General features: G+C 40.6%; 1 protein-coding gene across 5 annotated transcripts in view; it reads left to right on the forward strand.

Annotated features, from left to right (window-relative positions):
- The window catches only part of LOC148010315 (LRR receptor-like serine/threonine-protein kinase FEI 1), a 96,459-nt gene that overhangs the window by 32,790 nt on the left and 46,659 nt on the right, over positions 1–17,010 (forward strand). The window contains exons 11-12 of one of the 5 annotated variants that reach the window (XR_015689467.1): positions 6,047–6,195; positions 6,315–6,616. The exons of 2 other annotated variants lie outside the window; for them this stretch is intronic. Coding sequence is in view for 1 of the 3 variants with exons in the window: in XM_087671409.1 (XP_087527535.1) it covers positions 6,047–6,135 (89 nt within the window). In the remaining 2 variants the exon portion in view is untranslated. Of the gene's footprint in view, positions 1–6,046; positions 6,620–17,010 lie in introns of those variants that run through there. 2 more of the 5 variants (XR_015689468.1, XM_087671409.1) reach the window with 2 other exon arrangements.

A 17,010-nucleotide genomic window follows, 5' to 3' on the forward strand; every position in this document is an offset into this window, starting at 1 on the left:
GATCTTATTTCTTGTTGTAGAAAAGCCAGGTCATACCCACCTTGGCAAATGGATGGGCATAATCTTCCTTAAGAGGGTATCCAAAAGGCACCTTCATTGCTCAAGGTGGTTCACATTGACCTTGTGAACTTGTGAAGACGGTTCCTTGGAAAGGTGAAGTATCTTACGTTGATGGTTGGAGACTTTATTTATTATGTGGAACCTTATTTCTTGTTGTACAAGAGCTATGCTCGTTTATGTGAGTTTAAGTTGTATATGCAAAAGCAAACTTTGTTACTGTTGGTAGTGCTTGAATTGGTCATATCAGTGATCTCATTTCAAATGCACCACTTGTGCCAAATAGAGCATACTCAATGTGTTTGAATTGATGTTGGTGTGCGATGGGCTATTCCATCTGTTAAGAGGTGAGGTTATATAAGCATATTGTAGTCCATGTTTCCAATAGGTCCCCTACATTACATTGTAGAATTTGATTCACATTTGAGCTTGTTTGGGAATGAGTCTTTCTCACATTTATTTTTTTACCCTTCTACCATTTTATCCTCATTGGCTTTTCGTCTAGTACCATGTCATTTAGTTGTACCACCATTTTATCCTTGTGACTTTCACAAAAGGGATTGAGCCATAAGATCGAGAGTTCTCTTCTTTGGGGAAGGATGATCTACTTTTTCTTGGTTAGCAGGAGTGTAAGTATTGGCATTGCACGATTTGATCTAGTGTCAAAGTTTCATTGGGAAGAAGCTTTTCTTACTTCTACTTGTCTTTTCATCCTTTTATTCTTTATCTAATATTAACTTAGTGATTGAGTATTTCAATTCATTTCTCATCTCTTGGGATTTCGTTGGGAGATTGAGACATAAGATCTTGTGTTCTCTTTGTTGGGCGAGAATGATATCTTTCCTCAGTGACGAGAAGTTTTTACAAATGTGCCTTTACAAAGATTGAGGACTTGGTCTCCTTCACCAGGAGATGAGATTGTTATTTTTTCTCATTGATGTGAGTGATTTATGACCTCATTATTGTAGGGAGTGACATAAGATCGAGCTCCATCAATATTGGGCCATTAGTTTGAAATGGTGGATCTTGGGCTCCTACACTTATTCCTTGGATTAGAGATTTGTAAGATGGAGTATGCAGTTTGGCTTTTGTCACTTATTCTTGGAGATTGGCTTTTCACAAACAAGGCCAAGGCCTAAGCATTTGCTTAGGGAGTTGGAGAGCAGATTTTGGATTTTGGGCTCAAGGCCTTTGCTTTGCCAAAGGCTTCTATGCTTCATCACATGAGATTGTTGGGTCTTTAGACTCCTAGGTTTTGAGATGGTAGTTTTGGGAAGGGCAAATTTTGAGTGAGTTATGAGTGCTAGGGGAGCTTTTATACTTGCATTAAGAGTCCAAGGAATGGCGAGATGATGTATAGTCTTCATGAGGTGATAATTCAAGAAGAGCTCACAAAATAGGTTACGAAGGTTAAGTTATAGAGGTAGGTTATAATTGGGATCGTTAATCAGCAAGGTGAGCTTGTGTAGAATGAAAATCCAATAGTGGTAGCCTAAGGTGGCTTAGAAGAATGGATGGCTCAGCAGTCCTTGTGACACATTAGATTGCAAGGGTGAAGATAGAAGGAAAGAAATGGGAGTTTCAGTGGTAGGATGGGTTGTCACGCTAATGGCAAGGTATGATAGAAGGAAAGAAATGGGAGTTTCAATGGTAGGATGGGTTGTCACGCTAATGGCAAGGTATGCTTTTCAATGTATCTTGGAAGCCTAGGGGAGTGGGAAAGGTAGAGTCTTCCCTTGGTAGAAATATTTGGATTTTTTCGTTGGCATTTGATCGTCCCTTTGTCTCGGCTCACATTTGGTTCAAAATGCAATCTACACTTGGTAGAGAAAACTAGCTCTCTTTTAGATCGCAACGATGTGCTGAGACCATGTTTGAAACCTAGAGCAAATAGAGGAAGATTTTCATAATTGGATAGAACAGAGGTCAATCATCACCTTAAGGTTTTGGAGGCTAGATGGCAGTGCAATTATGAAAAAATCTAAGCTATGTATGTAGTGTCGTCAATAGAACTATATTGGATGACCTTCCGGGGAGGAGAGGTGGTATAAGGCCCCCTACCGAGTTTGTAAGTCATTTGTGCAATTTTGGCTTGATTGTTGTATGGCAAAGGGGCAGCGACTTGTGAACATGCCTGATACCCGCATTGCAAAGCTTGCTTACAAGTACAGGATAGAAGGCATATGAAGGAGATGCTAGATAGAGATCTTCATCAGCTTATGTTTGATGCGCTGTTTGTTTGAGGTGGTTGTAAGAAGCGACCTCGGATTTTTAGATTGTTTTGAAAGAAGTTTTGTGTATTAATAGGCTTAAGGCAAGCTGCATCTCGTAGATAGTGTAGCTTTTGATTTCCTATCGTCAATATATCAAAGAGCGCTTTTAAAAAAACGTATAATAAACGAACATGAATTTATTTTTGATGCGAAGCCCGCAAGTTAAACGGAACAATGTTAATAACCTAATCGTACTAATTTAATACGAAGTTCATAGTTCCAACAAAACAAAAATGAAATCCCAATAAACTCATCGGAGATCAAATTGGATACGAAGCATACAAAAGTAACGGACATTAAAACGTTTTGATTAGAAGTGAATGGTTATAACAAAACAAACCTTAGTAACCTAAGGAACATTAAATGGGAATCCAAGAATTTGAACGCAACAACGTTCATTACCTAGAGCCACGAGAGCCGTCAGATTGAGGCACACAATGACCCTCAAATCGGGATGAAGTTTAGGATCAAGTGCTTTTAAGTTTAAAACGTCCACGTTCTTTCTATAAATACCGAGGGGCTTTGTAAGTTTTAAATGTTCATTGGCTCGGAGGTCGAAGCGTCTATGGATGCCCTAAGCTCCCACAATTGGTTGGAAGGTGTGCAAAAAGCTATTGTGATGGCAGCCTGTAAGCACAAAGTTCTTCTAATTTCTGTCCCTCCTCTCCTTTTCTACACCTTTGTAAGGAGGAGGCGATCAACCATTCAAAATCATGTCCCTATTATTGCTGTTATTCTAGGGGGTCATTATTTTTGTGACGTATATCTGAGCAATATTCTCACGAAATTGCTTCGTCCCATATTTCCTCTTGCATATGCCTACCTAGCCAACCTCTTCATTGGAAAGAGGGAGGAGTCGAAGGAGGAATTCAATCTCACTTCTAATTAATTCCTCTCAGTATGTTAAGAAGTTGGTTGAAATCTTTGCCTATTCTAGAGAGAAAATAGTTGAGGAGCTCGCTTGCTGCTTTCTTTTCCATCTAGGGGTTGTGCTTTGGGGCTTTGAGCTGAAGGCCCCAAAGCACACTACTTTACCTAAATTGTTAGGCCCTAAAATTGCAAGACAATGCACGAAAGTGCATTTTTCTCTTGCGAGTGTGGAGAACAATACATATTACTTCTTCCTTTCATTTTTCGACATGCGGGTGCTCGTGATGTTCATCTCCAAATTTAATACTGCGGTTCTTGACGAAAGGAGCTTCTGCCTTGTTTTAGAAGCTAATTTTGACGGCCTCCCAATACCTCAAGGCCATTCTACAGTGGAAAGATCTAATTTGTTGGACGCCCATGGTAGGATTCGGGGTCTTTGCGACCGGTTTATTTGAGATATTCTGCACTATGCTCCGCAGGAAGAACCAATCGAGTCTTCGTGATTGGAAAAGTTGTTTAGAAGAGCAGAAAAGTTGTGTGAGCTCCTCGGAGGAGATTCTTTTGAGGACATAAGTTGCCTATTACCCAGCTCTAACTTGGGCTCGCAATGATAACAAGACTCTTAATTTACAGACGGTGTTTTTTAACACCACCAAAACACTTGAGAATGAGATGCCAGTCTGAAGAGATGTACGTATATTATCCATAACGGTTTCATGTCACACTAGTCAAAGTCGATCGCAAGTTTACCAAGAGTCTAGAATCTGTGCATTCTGTGTAGAATGCCCCAAAATGGAGTTGTCTGCAAAGCAAGGCAGGGCTCATTTTTTAATTGTAATGCTAGATTGAGAGTGCAATAAATGCATAGGGCCATGGCCACAATTTTATGTGCGAAGGCCCTCTAGCTCATGTGTTGGTCTACATTCTTGAAAGAAAAAGATCAATTGTAATTGCAAGTCTGCTCGAGGAATATCTGCGTGAAATAATGAAATTGCTACTTATCTGAAAAGAGAGGAATCGAATAACAGAGGTGCCATATCAAAATGCCATCGGGCAAGCTTTGAGCACGGAGTTGCCATTGCCATGGTGTGTGCCAGATTTGGGTTACAATGTGTTTACATGGGGGCCAAAGATATGGAGCGACAGACTTTTAACATACTCAGATTGAGACTCGGAGCTGAGGTCAATATAGTCTTGATCAAACACGATCACCCATTGCTTGGGTACATCCATGGTCCTAGCGAATTGCCATTGTTTGTGTATAGTAACTAGTAGCTATTGAATAGTGAATGTAACGTGTATGTATTGCAGTATCTTTTAGTTGTTTTTATAATTTTGGAACTCCTATTTTGTTGTTTTTAGTGGAAGCCGAAACTCCGCCTTGCGACTTCATGAGATGTTTCTATTTCCTTGTTTCGATTGAGGAGGTTCTAGACAAAGAGGAAATCAGACCTGTATAGCGCTTACTTCATATAAGCATGGTTTTGATGCCCTGAATTTTCAACTCTTGCCTACCCCTCCCACCCATAGCTTGCATTTAGGTTTCTTGTCATCCCATCATTCTACGTTTGGGTCGTTCATCCCTAGGCTCTTTTTCGTTTCCTTGGGCTACAGCTTAGATCCTTTTCTAGGCTTTAGGGGGACTTTCCTTTCTACCCCTCCTATGAGTACTCTACTCTACACTTTGGTGCTTCATTGCCATGAATGCCACCCATGCAAAATGTGCCTCCAATTTACCCATAGTGGCATGCCAATCCGCCCTCTGGTAATATACTCTATTGGGAACACCACTCTTGCACTTTTTACCTCCATCCTTGGCCTCTCTTAACACAATGATATCTATCTCATGCTGATGATGTGCTATCCTCCTACCCTCGAGCTTCTCAGATGGTTCATGCATCCTTGTCTAGTTGGCCACTTTACACGATTACTAGACCCCCACTCTGCACACCTCACCTCTCCATGGTGGGTTATTTGGGGCCCTAGCCCCAAGTGGGGCTCACTCTGGAGTCCCCTCTGCTACCCACCCTCTTTGTTACTCCGCACTCGCATCAATTGTGGTAGCCAAGAATGTGCCTTCAGTGGAGAGGGGCTTCCTTTAATGGGTTGAACTTCACGACTTTGTCAAAGGAATTTACGAGTTTCTGGAGCTTTGGTGGTAGGATAAATGGCTCAGAAAGCAAGCTCTTTGTTATGCTGCACTGGCATCAATTGTGGCAGCCAAGAATGTGCCTTCAGGGGAAATGCTTGCTTTAATGGGTCGTTGGACTTCACAACTTTGTCAAAGTAATTTATGAATTTCTAGAGTTTTGGTAGGATAAATGGCTCAGAAAGCAAGCTATAAAAAATGGGGAAATTCCTTTGATCTAACATTAGAAGTGCCACATTTACCTTACCTCTTCGCCATCCTCTTTCTCTGCTACCTGCCTTGTCCCCTTGGCATTTACGTTTGGGTGCACTGCGACTTTTAGACGACCCACTAAAATTCCCACACTGTGAATTGGGCAGCACGATGAGCTTTTGCAAGGGATGGACGACATATCTGGCTAGGTGCGGTTGGGGGAAGTTGACGATGTTGAACACTGTAGAAAAGAGCCCGTTTTCCCATGGTGAAGGCGGTCGTTACATTATGATGGCACGATCATAGTAGGCTACCTCCAACTTTACCATACAGCTTTTGGCATCATAAGGCGTTTGTCCTTGTTATTGGTTTTTCCATACAATAAAGCTTGTTAAGCGAGAAGTACTCGACAGTGAAACAGATAGACTCTTAATTATTATTTTTTTCATATAAAGCTTGTTAAGCGAGCAGCAGTCTCCCTAACTGCTAACTTCTCGTTTTGCAGCATTTGAGAGTGCGCCAAAAGTGGAGAGCATGGCACCAGCCTTCGAGACTTCGCATGCATTCGCGTTCCTGGAAACAGGGTTGTGGTAAACGGTAGTGGTTGAGGGGAGATTTTAAAATTCCAAGACTTTGTCACGCGCAGGATTGCATGTAAGTACAGAGAGTGCGCATTGAAAGCATGCTTAGGTCTTGGTCTATACAAGGTGGTAGCAAATGAGAGAAAGAGGATTTGTAGCACCACCTATGTTTTGATGGATCTATTCTTGCAGTGGGGCCTATTTACGATGGATGGAAGAAAGCTTCTTTGGTATGCATGCTTGCAGGCCTCGTTGTATTCAAAATACCTACTTTTATGCCTGTAGCAATGTGTGGAATTCTTCTCTTGCACTAAAGTTTGATCTTCAAGAACCGTGTTCCTAGTGAATTGTCGAGGTGCAGATTGCTTTCGACGCAGGTTGGGATACAAAATGAAGTCTTCTACAATGTGATTAGATTTTTGTATATTGATGTTTCGTTGAAAGGCGAACTTTTGATCATATTGAAGGCAGGGCCTATTTTGTTTTTCATTCACGCGATCGAGGGATTTGTTTGTGTCACATTATCTACAATTACTCGACTCTCGATGTTCTAAAGTAACTAAATGCGAGTATAAAATACCGTATGCTAAAAATCAAAGTTACAAAATGTGACCTTTGATTGGATGAAATAAGCTAGCTTCTTAGAAACCACTCGTATCTTGAAGATCATACATGGTGCTAAGAATAAAAAATGTGTTGAGGTATGTCCATCCATCGACAACTGGCATCTTGATTGGGATGTTGTGTGACTTGCATAATCATGTGGTCATGGTATCCACAATATCCTCCTTACTACATAGGAAGCTCTCCATGTTACTAACAAGCTCATCGAGGATGTGTCCAACAAGGGCTTCATTAGGGGCACTTGCGACTAGGGTTGGGTTTGGCGTGAGGGCTGGAGCTTGTGGGTCGTGCAAGAAGGGCACTTGGGGCTGAGGTTGGTGTTGGATGGGCTAGGTAGGCTTGTTGGTGTTCGACTCCTCCCTCTTTCCGATGAAGAGGTCGGCTAGGTAGGCATATGCAAGAGGAAATATGGGACGAAGCAATTTCGTGAGAATATTGCTCGGATATACTTCACAAAAATAATGACCCCCTAGAATAGCAGCAAGAATAGGGACATGATTTTGGATGTTTGATCTCCTCCTCCTTGCAAAGGTGTAGAAAAGGAGAGGAGGGACAAAAATTAGAAGAACTTTGTGCTTAGAGGCCACCATCACAATAGTTTTTTGCACACCTTCCAGCCAACTGTGGAAGCTTGAGGCATCCATAGACGCTTCGACCTTCCAGCCAATGAACATTTAAAACTTAAAAAGCCCCTCGGTATTTATAGAAAGAACGTGGACGTTTTAAACTTGAAAGCACTCGATCCGAAACTTCATCTCGATCCGAGGGTCATTGTGTGTCTCAATCTGATGGCTCTCGTGACCCTAGGTAATGAACGTTGCTGTGTTCAAATTCTTGGATTCCCATTTAATGTTCCTTAGGTTACTAAGGTTTGTTTTGTTATAACCATTTGCTAAAAATCAAAACGTTTGTCCGTTACTTTTGTACGCTTCGTATCTAATTTTATCTCCGATGAGTTTATTGGCATTTCGTTTTTGTTTCGTTGGAATTGTGAACTTCGTATTAAATTAGTACGGTTAGGTTATTAACATTGTTCCATTTAACTTTCGGGCTTTACATCAAAAATAAATTTATGTTCATTTATTATACGTTTTTTAAAAAGCGCTCTTTGATATATTGACGATAGGAAAACAAAAGCTATACTATCCACGAGATGCAGCTTGCCTTAAGCCTATTAATACACAAAACTTCTTTCAAAACAATCTAAAAATCCGAGGCCGCTTCTTACAACCACCTCAAACAAACAGTGCATCAAACATAAGCTGATAAAGATCTCTGTCTAGCATCTCCTTTATATGCCTTCTATCCTGTACTTGTAAGCAAGCTTTGCAATGTGGGTATCAGATATCTTCACAAGTTGCTACCCCTTTGCCATAAAACAATCAAGCCAAAATTGCACAAATGAGTTACAAACTTGGTGGGGGGCCTTGTACCACCTCTCCTTCCCGGGAGGTCATCCAATATAGTCCTATTCACGATACTACGTACTTAGCTTAGATTTTTTCATAATTGCACTGGCCATCTAGTCTCCAAAACCTTAAGGTGATGATTGACCTCTGTTCTATTCAATTATGAAAATCTTTCTCTATTTGCTCTAGGTTTTAAACATGGTCTCATCACATCGTTGCGATCTAAAAGAGAGCTAGTTTTCTCTACCAAGTGTAGATTGCATTTTGAACCAAATGTGAGCTGAGGCAAAGAAACGATCAAATGCCAATGAAAAAATCCAAATATTTCTACCAAGGGAAAACTCTACCTTTCCCACTCCCCTAGACTTCCAAGATACATTGAAAAGTATACATTGCCATTAGTGTGACAACCCATCCTACCATTGAAACTCCCATTTCTTTCCTTCTATCATACCTTGTCATTAGTGTGACAATCCATCCTACCACTGAAACTCCCATTTCTTTCCTTCTATCTTCACCCTTGCAATCCAATGTGTCACAAGGACTACTGAGCCATCCATTCTTCTAAGCCACTCGAGTGCTATTAAGCAAGGAAAGTGCTCTAATAGAGCCATAATGCAAAGCTTTGCCCACCACACTAAAAATCGAATCCATTATCAAAGCAAAGAGTAGTAGTGCAAAGAGACACCCCTATCTTAGAAATAAAGCCCAAAAGGGTAGGCATCTTTATGTTCAACGAGACTATTGTTATAAAATTGGGCAAACAAGCATAACTATGTGAAACTCCAATTCAACCTCTCTTACGCTATGTTCCAATCTATGTTAATGAGTACTTGCTTTATTTTCTACATAGTAAAAGGCCTACCCAACCACAAGGCCTACTCCATCAAGAAATTAGTTGTGGCATCCACTTAAAGGGATTCAACTTTCTACTCCTAATCAAGAAATCTAAAAGAGAGAGTTCCAACCATCAAGACCAAGTACTACCTATAGGCTGTCACTATTGGATTTTCATTCTACACAAGCTCACCTTGTTGATAAACAGTCCCAATTATAACCTACCTCTTCAACTTTCTACTCCTTATCAAGAAATCTAAAAGAGAGAGTTTCAACCATCGAGATCAAGTACTACCTAAAGGCTGCCACTATTGGATTTTCATTCTACACAAGCTCACCTTGCTGATTAACGATCCCAATTATAACCTACCTCTATAACTTAACCTTCGTAACCTATTTTGTGAGCTCTTCTTGAATTCTCACCTCATGAAGACTATACATCATCTTGCCATTCCTTGGACTCTTAATGCAAGTATAAAAGCTCCCCTAGCACTCATAACTCACTCAAAATTTGCCCTTCCCAAAACTACCATCTCAAAACCTAGGAGTCTAAAGACCCAACAATCTCATGTGATGAAGCATAGAAGCCTTTGGCAAAGCAAAGGCCTTGAGCCCAAAATCCAAAATCTGCTCTCCAACTCCCTAAGCAAATGCTTAGGCCTTGGCCTTGTTTGTGAAAATCCAATCTCCAAGAATAAGTGACAAAAGCCAAACTGCATACTCCATCTTACAAATCTCTAATCCAAGGAATAAGTGTAGGAGCCCAAGATCCACCATTTCAAACTAATGGCCCAATATTGATGGAGCTCAATCTTATGTCACTCCCTACAATAATGAGGTCATAAATTACTCACATCAATGAGAAAAAATAATAATCTCATCTCCTGGTGAAGGAGACTGAGTCCTCAATCTTTGTAAAGGTCTATTTGTAAAAACTTCTCGTCACTCATGATCACTCGATAATTCTCCCTATCTTTCATTTGCACAACCTTGTATCAATCTCATCTTATGCCACAAAGACACGCTAAACTATGTACTCTAATAAGAGATTTATTTACTTTGTTTTTAACCATGTTTCAAAGTTTAATACACATTTGTTGCTTCTATTATCTTCTTCAATTGCTACTATGTTCTCTTCTCTCCTTACCTTGCATGTGTACACAATCTTAAGCTCCACCATTAGAGTGTACATCCATTGTAAAGTTAAAATATGAAATATAAGACAATTGAGCAAAGAAAGAAAAAACCTTTAAATAATTAACAACACTTACTTGCTTCAAGAAACATCGCTTGCAAGGATCAATGACCCTAAAGGCTCGCCAAAAGTTAATCCATATTTGCTCACTGTATTTTTGACCATTTTTCAAAGCTTGAAACATTTTTATTACTTCTATTGTTGTCTTCAATTGCTACTTTGTTCTCTTCTATCATTGCCTTGTATATACACATAATCTCAAGCTTTACCATTTGAGCATAGATCCATTGTAAATTTAAAAAATAAGATAATTGAGCAAAGAAAGAAAAAGGATTTACTAAATTGACAAAACATTTACTCGATTCAAAAAACATCCCTTGCATGGATTAAAAACTCTAAAGGCTAGCAAAAAATTGATCGATATATAAATGCATTGTCCTGCATTTCTTCTCAAGTCCCAATATTTCATTTAGCTTCTTGAAAACGTCCCATGAGATGCAACTATGCTCTAACCAAAAGAGTAAAGTTTCTTCTTGGTTGATATGTGGGAAACTAACATATAGCTTGGCTCACAACCTGACAATCCATATAGATCTCTTATTGAAAAAAAGATTGAAACCCAAAGAGATTCACTCAAAAACCTGATGATCAACATTTTTGTAAGCAAACTGATATGCAAAGTAGAAGTTTTAACCTTTAAAAATCACCCTAATTATGCCATTCATGGAAAAACATCGACTACAATCATCGTATGACCTTGCAATCTTGACAACCTAATAACAAAGAAAGTAAGTATACAATAGAGATGTCACAATGGATTAATGGTAGAAAACTAGAGTAAAAAGGCAGTTTGTAAATCTACTTGCTACCCGACATCAAGGGACTAAGGTTTGCTTCCTTGGTAGCTTGGGATCGTCTTCCATATCTCCGATGCCGTAAGAGAACTATAGTCTCTTGCTCAACAACAATCCTTCATCCTCTACTAATTGCTTCGATAGCCCACTACCAAAGAAACTACCTTTCACCCCCTTCCCTATGTATGTATCCAGAAATGCTGTTGCCTGCGTTTTTGAGTCTCTTCTCTGAATGTTTGCCAAACTCTTTGGTGGTAAGCTTTGTTTGCAATCACTCCGAACTTGCAAAGTCATATCTTGTCTTTGGGACTCGAGTCAAATCAAGCCAAGCCAAAAGGAGGGCCAGCACTCAACCTATTGCTTTAACAACAGATTACTTCACTTAAAGCAATTCTTTCCGACCAATGTTGGCTGTGTTCGATAACTTCATAGCCATCACTTCATTGCGGTTTCGTATTATCCATCGATACTTCCCTCTATCTTTGCTTTGCACAATCTTGCATCCATCTCACCTTATGCAAACAATGACACGCTAGACTGAGCACAATAATAAGTGATTTTAATCCCTTTTCGGAGCATGATTCACATTTGTTTCTATTGTCGTTTTCAATTGCTACTATATTTCCTTCTGCATGTGGAGGAGTACAATGCAACTTCACATCCTAAACCTCATTCACGCATGTAGTTACCACTACCATGCAAAGCAACATTGCTTAAGGATAATGTAATTGCAGACAAAAGTGGATGGATATATGCACAAGCTCAATTCAAGATACTATCAAAAAAAGTTCGGGCATGATGGGCAAGATGAAGAGACGCACCTCGAAGGAACCGACGAGACCGATGCTCCCATTGAAGTTCTCTGCTGCAATTATGACCGAGCCTACCGCCATATTTCGGCGGCAGTCAGATTCGACCTGGAAAAATCCAACATTAATGCCTCAGAGAGAAACACAGTGAATGATTCTTGGCATAGGTTGGAAAGGGCTCTCACCTTTAACACAAAGACATGGGGACTTTTAAGACAAAGAGATAGCGGAGACAGACACACGCACGCACATAGAGAAAGCTCACCATTGGTCGGGGGCGTGATATGGAGGGTTGGGGGGGAGCTCACCTTTGGCACAGAGAGAGACAAAGCGGAAAAAAGCGTAGATGCAAACATAGAGAGAGAGAGAGAGAGAGAGAGAGAGAGAGAGAGAGAGAGAGAGAGAGAGAGAGAGAGAGAGAGAGAGAGAGAGAGAGAGAGAGAGAGAGAGAGAGAGAGAGAGAGAGAGAGAGCACAAAGACCATGAGACTGGAAAGGGCTCACCTCTGGCACAGAGACAGACAGAGAGAGGAAACATACGCAGACGCAGAGAGATGGAGCACATATCATGAGGCTCGAAAGGACTCATCTTTGGCCGGGAGTGACGTGGATGGAGGGTTGGGGGGTCCATACGCAGAGCGAGCGAGAGATAGAGAGGGAGGTCCCGGCACGAGAGAGAGAGAGAGAGAGAGAGAGAGAGAGAGAGAGAGAGAGAGAGAGAGAGAGAGAGAGAGAGAGAGAGAGAGAGAGAGAGAGAGAGAGAGAGAGAGAGAGAGAGAGAGGGGGGGCGGGGCGGGGCGGGGCAAGAGCTCCGCGCTCACCCTTCGGTGCAACTTTCGGCTTTAGCCTCGTTACGTTTTGGCCAATGAGGAAAAAAAGAATTCTGGGCCATTTTGTATTACACAATATCTTCTTAAATCTTGATAAAAGTTAATGTCCTTCTCATTATCCTCTTATCACTTGCATCATCATTCATCATGCCTCATCCTGGTGCCCTCATTGATGCACCTCCGTATGTGCAAGGGTTGATTGTGTGTGGCATTTTACTAGTTTCAAAAATAGTGTTCCTTCATTCTCTTGTATTTATCTTGTCTCTCTCTCTTCCTCTTCTTTCTATGTTTGTGTTCTTGCCTCAATGCACACAATCGCACGGTATCATTGCCAAAATAAGAGAATTGGAGCTAAATTTAAAGAAGGCATCAAATCAAGTTCTACATTTTTCCTTCTTATGCAGTATTTTGATATTTTCTAGCATCATACTAGCATTTTGATATTGTCTAGTATCCTACTAGCTAAGTGACCCTAAAACGTAGCCTTATGAGGGATCATCTCATCATCTATTGGATCATCGATACCCATGCAGCACGTTGCCTTCAAAGCATACCCAATGCTTTCCAAAGCTAGTTCATGTCAAGATGTAGTAGCCTTTTCCTTGTTTTTTGTAGGTTTCCAAAGAACATCAATTTGCATGATTAGGTGGAGCATTGATATGGCAAACATCACAATGACCACTAGAGTTACAATTCCCTCGTCTATCCTGAAAAGGATCGAGAATCCTTGCCTTGCATTGTTGCACCATTTGTAACATTTTTTGTTCACCACACCTTTCAAGGAGGAGAAATTGGATGGCCCCAACTATGCCTTATGGTCATGCAAGGTGGATCCCATCTTGGATAGTTTTGACCTCTTGATTTTGTTACCTAGCCTATTTTCTTCCCTACAATGGATACTCTCACCAAATCTAACACTAATCACACACTTGGGACTGGTTCAACTCTCAAGCCTTTTTTTTAAAATAGTTATAGGCATGCCATGAGTCCTTGCTTATGCATGTCAATGTCTAGACCCGATTATCTTCTCTTTATCAAGTTCCAATAGTTACAAATAAGACGACCATCTAGATGAGGCCATGATAAGTTTTTGTTGAATTCCCCGACCATGAAGGAGCACATCAACAAGATGAAGGAAGTACAAAATGAGCTTGCATCCCTAGGGAAGAAGGTTTCATGGTTATGACTCTTTTGTCACACATTTTATCACTAAAGTACGATACTCTACACTAGTCTCCTCAACTCCAAGGCTCAAAATACTATCGCACTTGTCCCAATGAACTTGGATCAAGTTGCTAGGCATGAGGAGATTAAACCAGGTGGTGCAAGGACAACCAGTCATGCTTGTAGCCAGAACATCCTCAAGGAGGGAGCAAAAGCAAAGGAGTAGTCAGAGAATGAGAATGTTGAAAGGTCCAAGAGCCATGCTAATTCCCTTGATGTAGAAAGATGACTTATCCAAAGGAGAAGTGTTGGAAGAAGTAAACCCACCTTTAGCCTAGGACAAAGGACACAACACACAATTCAAAGGCTCCATCCACCATAACATTAGAGGCAATCTCTATGTATCTTTTTGAGGTGGATGACATTGCTCTTGCTTCTCCAGTCGAGAAGCCATGGCTCAATAGAGAATCTAGCCACATAACATAGGCATGGATGGCTTCAAGATCTCCATGATAGAGGGGACTCAATCACCATAGGGGACAACTGATTTGTGCTTGGTGAGTTGTAGGATGGACTTGGGCTTCAACTTTCATTTAAGATATGGAGGCTCGCTCTTCTTGGTTCACATGTTGTCCCACAAGAGGGGGTGACAATGGAGGATACCTCATTAGAAGTCATCTTATGATCCAATGCTCAAGAGGTTGGATTTTACAAGCTCGTAGCCCTAGTAGCTCTTCATCAGGTCACTAGATCTTGTGCGCTTATGTGATGCCCATTATAGCTACCTCAATTTCAATACTTTTTAATAGGCTTCCTCAAGGGCTATTTTGCAAGAGTTTCTAGATTTTCCTTCTAAGTTTCCATCTATCTATCCTAGTTTTTTGAGGGCCAAACAACATTGGGCACCTATGCTCTAAGGCTAATAGTCAACATTTCTATCATGCATAGTGATATCCTACTCGTGATCCTCAATCTGAGTTAGATAAGGACATTAGTGTCAAAGTGAAACAAATACAAAAGTGTATGATCGAACTAAAAGAAATAAGTCAACATGGAGAGAGAGAGAGAGAGAGAGAGAGAGAGAGAGAGAGAGAGAGAGAGAGAGAGAGAGAGAGAGAGAGAGAGAGAGAGAGAGAGAGAGAGAGAGAGAGAGAGAGAGAGAGAGAGAGAGAGAGAGAGAGAGAGAGAGAGAGAGAGAGAGAGAGAGAGAGAGAGAGTAACAAATGCAAAACACTACTGAGTATGAATATTGCACATTGATGTGGCTGATATGTATAATGAGCTATCAACATATAAATAGTCAGAGCTCTCTCTTAACTTGCAAAAAATTGAAGTGACTATGACCAGAGGGTAGGCCTATCTATATCATCATAAAATAATACATTAAATTGATTAATTAGGCAATGAAACTTGTCTGTTGATGCTAAATACGACTAAATGTACATAAAATAACAAAATGATGTAAAAAATGCACCAAACAACTACTTGCAATGTGGCATTAATTATTTGCCATGTCTAGCCTACCCAAAATCCTACCAAATTACTGGTGATTAAATAACTATTGCCTAATCTACTCTTAAACATAGTATGAGTATAGAATCTGCTCTAAATTGCCATGTACATGCCTTGCCCCATCCTGGGGATGACTAAATCTCTAACACCCCATCTTAGGTCTTGGATGTAGCATAAGGCAAAGGAATCTAGAATGATGACAAAGAATGGCTCGAGGAAATGCCTTAGTAAATAGACCTACCACATTATTCTCCATCTTAAAAGTCCAAGCTTTTGGCAGCTGGAGCTCCCCTTCAAGATGCCACATGTTATAGGCATCTTGTTGGCTCCCTTATCTAGCTTATTCACACTCAGTCAGATGTTTCTTTTATTGTGGCATGGTTGTCTTCTTTTGTGAAGACTCTCACTCAAGAGCATTGGAGAGTGGCCTCACGTGTTCTTTCTTATTTATAGGGGACGCAATCCTATGGGATCATGTATGGAAAGGGGGTTCTCTCTACTTGGAGTGATTTTGACTGGGCAAGTCATGTGGATTCAAGATACGGTCCACTACAGGCTATGCCTTCTCCCTTGGATTAGGAGTTATCTCATGGAGCAACAAGAAGTAGCCTACTATGACCCTTTCTTCTACAAAGGTAGAGTATTGTGTTGTATATTCTTCTACTATGGAGGTAGTTTGGCTTCACCGCATGTTGGAGAAGATTGGCTTTCCTTTGGCTTTCCTCAAACTAGACCTATGGAGCGGCATATCGATAACCAAAGTGCTCTTGCTCTAGCAAAGAGCCTTGTGTTTCATGCTCACATGAAGCACATCAAGGTTTAATATCATTATGTTTGAGAGAAAATCATGGATTTTAAGTTATGGGTGGCCTATTGTCCCACGGAGGACAATGCAGAAAATCTCTTCACGAAGCATTTGCCCAAGGCTTTTTTGCTTTGTCATATGAGTATGTTGGGTCTTTAGTCACTCATAGGATTTGAGAGGGGGTGTTAGGCTACCTATATTAGTCATGTCAATTTGTTATCTCTTTGCTTTGTCATATGAGTATGTTGGGTCTTTAGTCACTCATAGGATTTAAGAGGGGGTGTTAGGCTACCTATATTAGTCATGTCAATTTGTTATCTCTTGATTGTGAGCTCTTGTCAAAGTCTAACAGAGACATAGAAGCTTTGGCAGTTTAGGTACATTTTCTTTATTTGTTGACTTCTTATGTGCTTCCCTAGGCCAATTTATACTTTCCACAGTTTGCCTACACTTGTTGGACATTGTCATTGTCATGTGGGATTTTTTCAAGGTCTTCCCTATTTTTTGGCATTTTTCTCTTTAGTGACCATCATTTAATGCCTTGGGCTATGTGTAGGGATTGATCAATCCATCTCCATTGTATCTAAATTCTTCTTTAGTTAGTGCAATATTCTTCCTTTATCCTCTACTTCCTCTCTTTCTCTCTCTTTGTGTTTGTGTTTCTCTTCCATTGCACACACTCACAAAGCTTGCACTAGTGGGGAATCAACAACCTTCGCCTCTTCTTTCTACTTGCTCTAATACGCAAGTTTAGAAGCAGCTTTCTCCAACCTTTACAAGCACTCTTTTTGTAGAGTGCCCTATAGGTATATGAAGAGTCAAGGTAGAAGGAGAACTTGGCTCCCATTGT

This window comes from Lygodium microphyllum, chromosome 29 (genome assembly GCF_053477565.2).
Source record: "Lygodium microphyllum isolate KBCC chromosome 29, Lygodium_microphyllum_v1.1.10, whole genome shotgun sequence".
Taxonomy (NCBI): domain Eukaryota; kingdom Viridiplantae; phylum Streptophyta; class Polypodiopsida; order Schizaeales; family Lygodiaceae; genus Lygodium; species Lygodium microphyllum.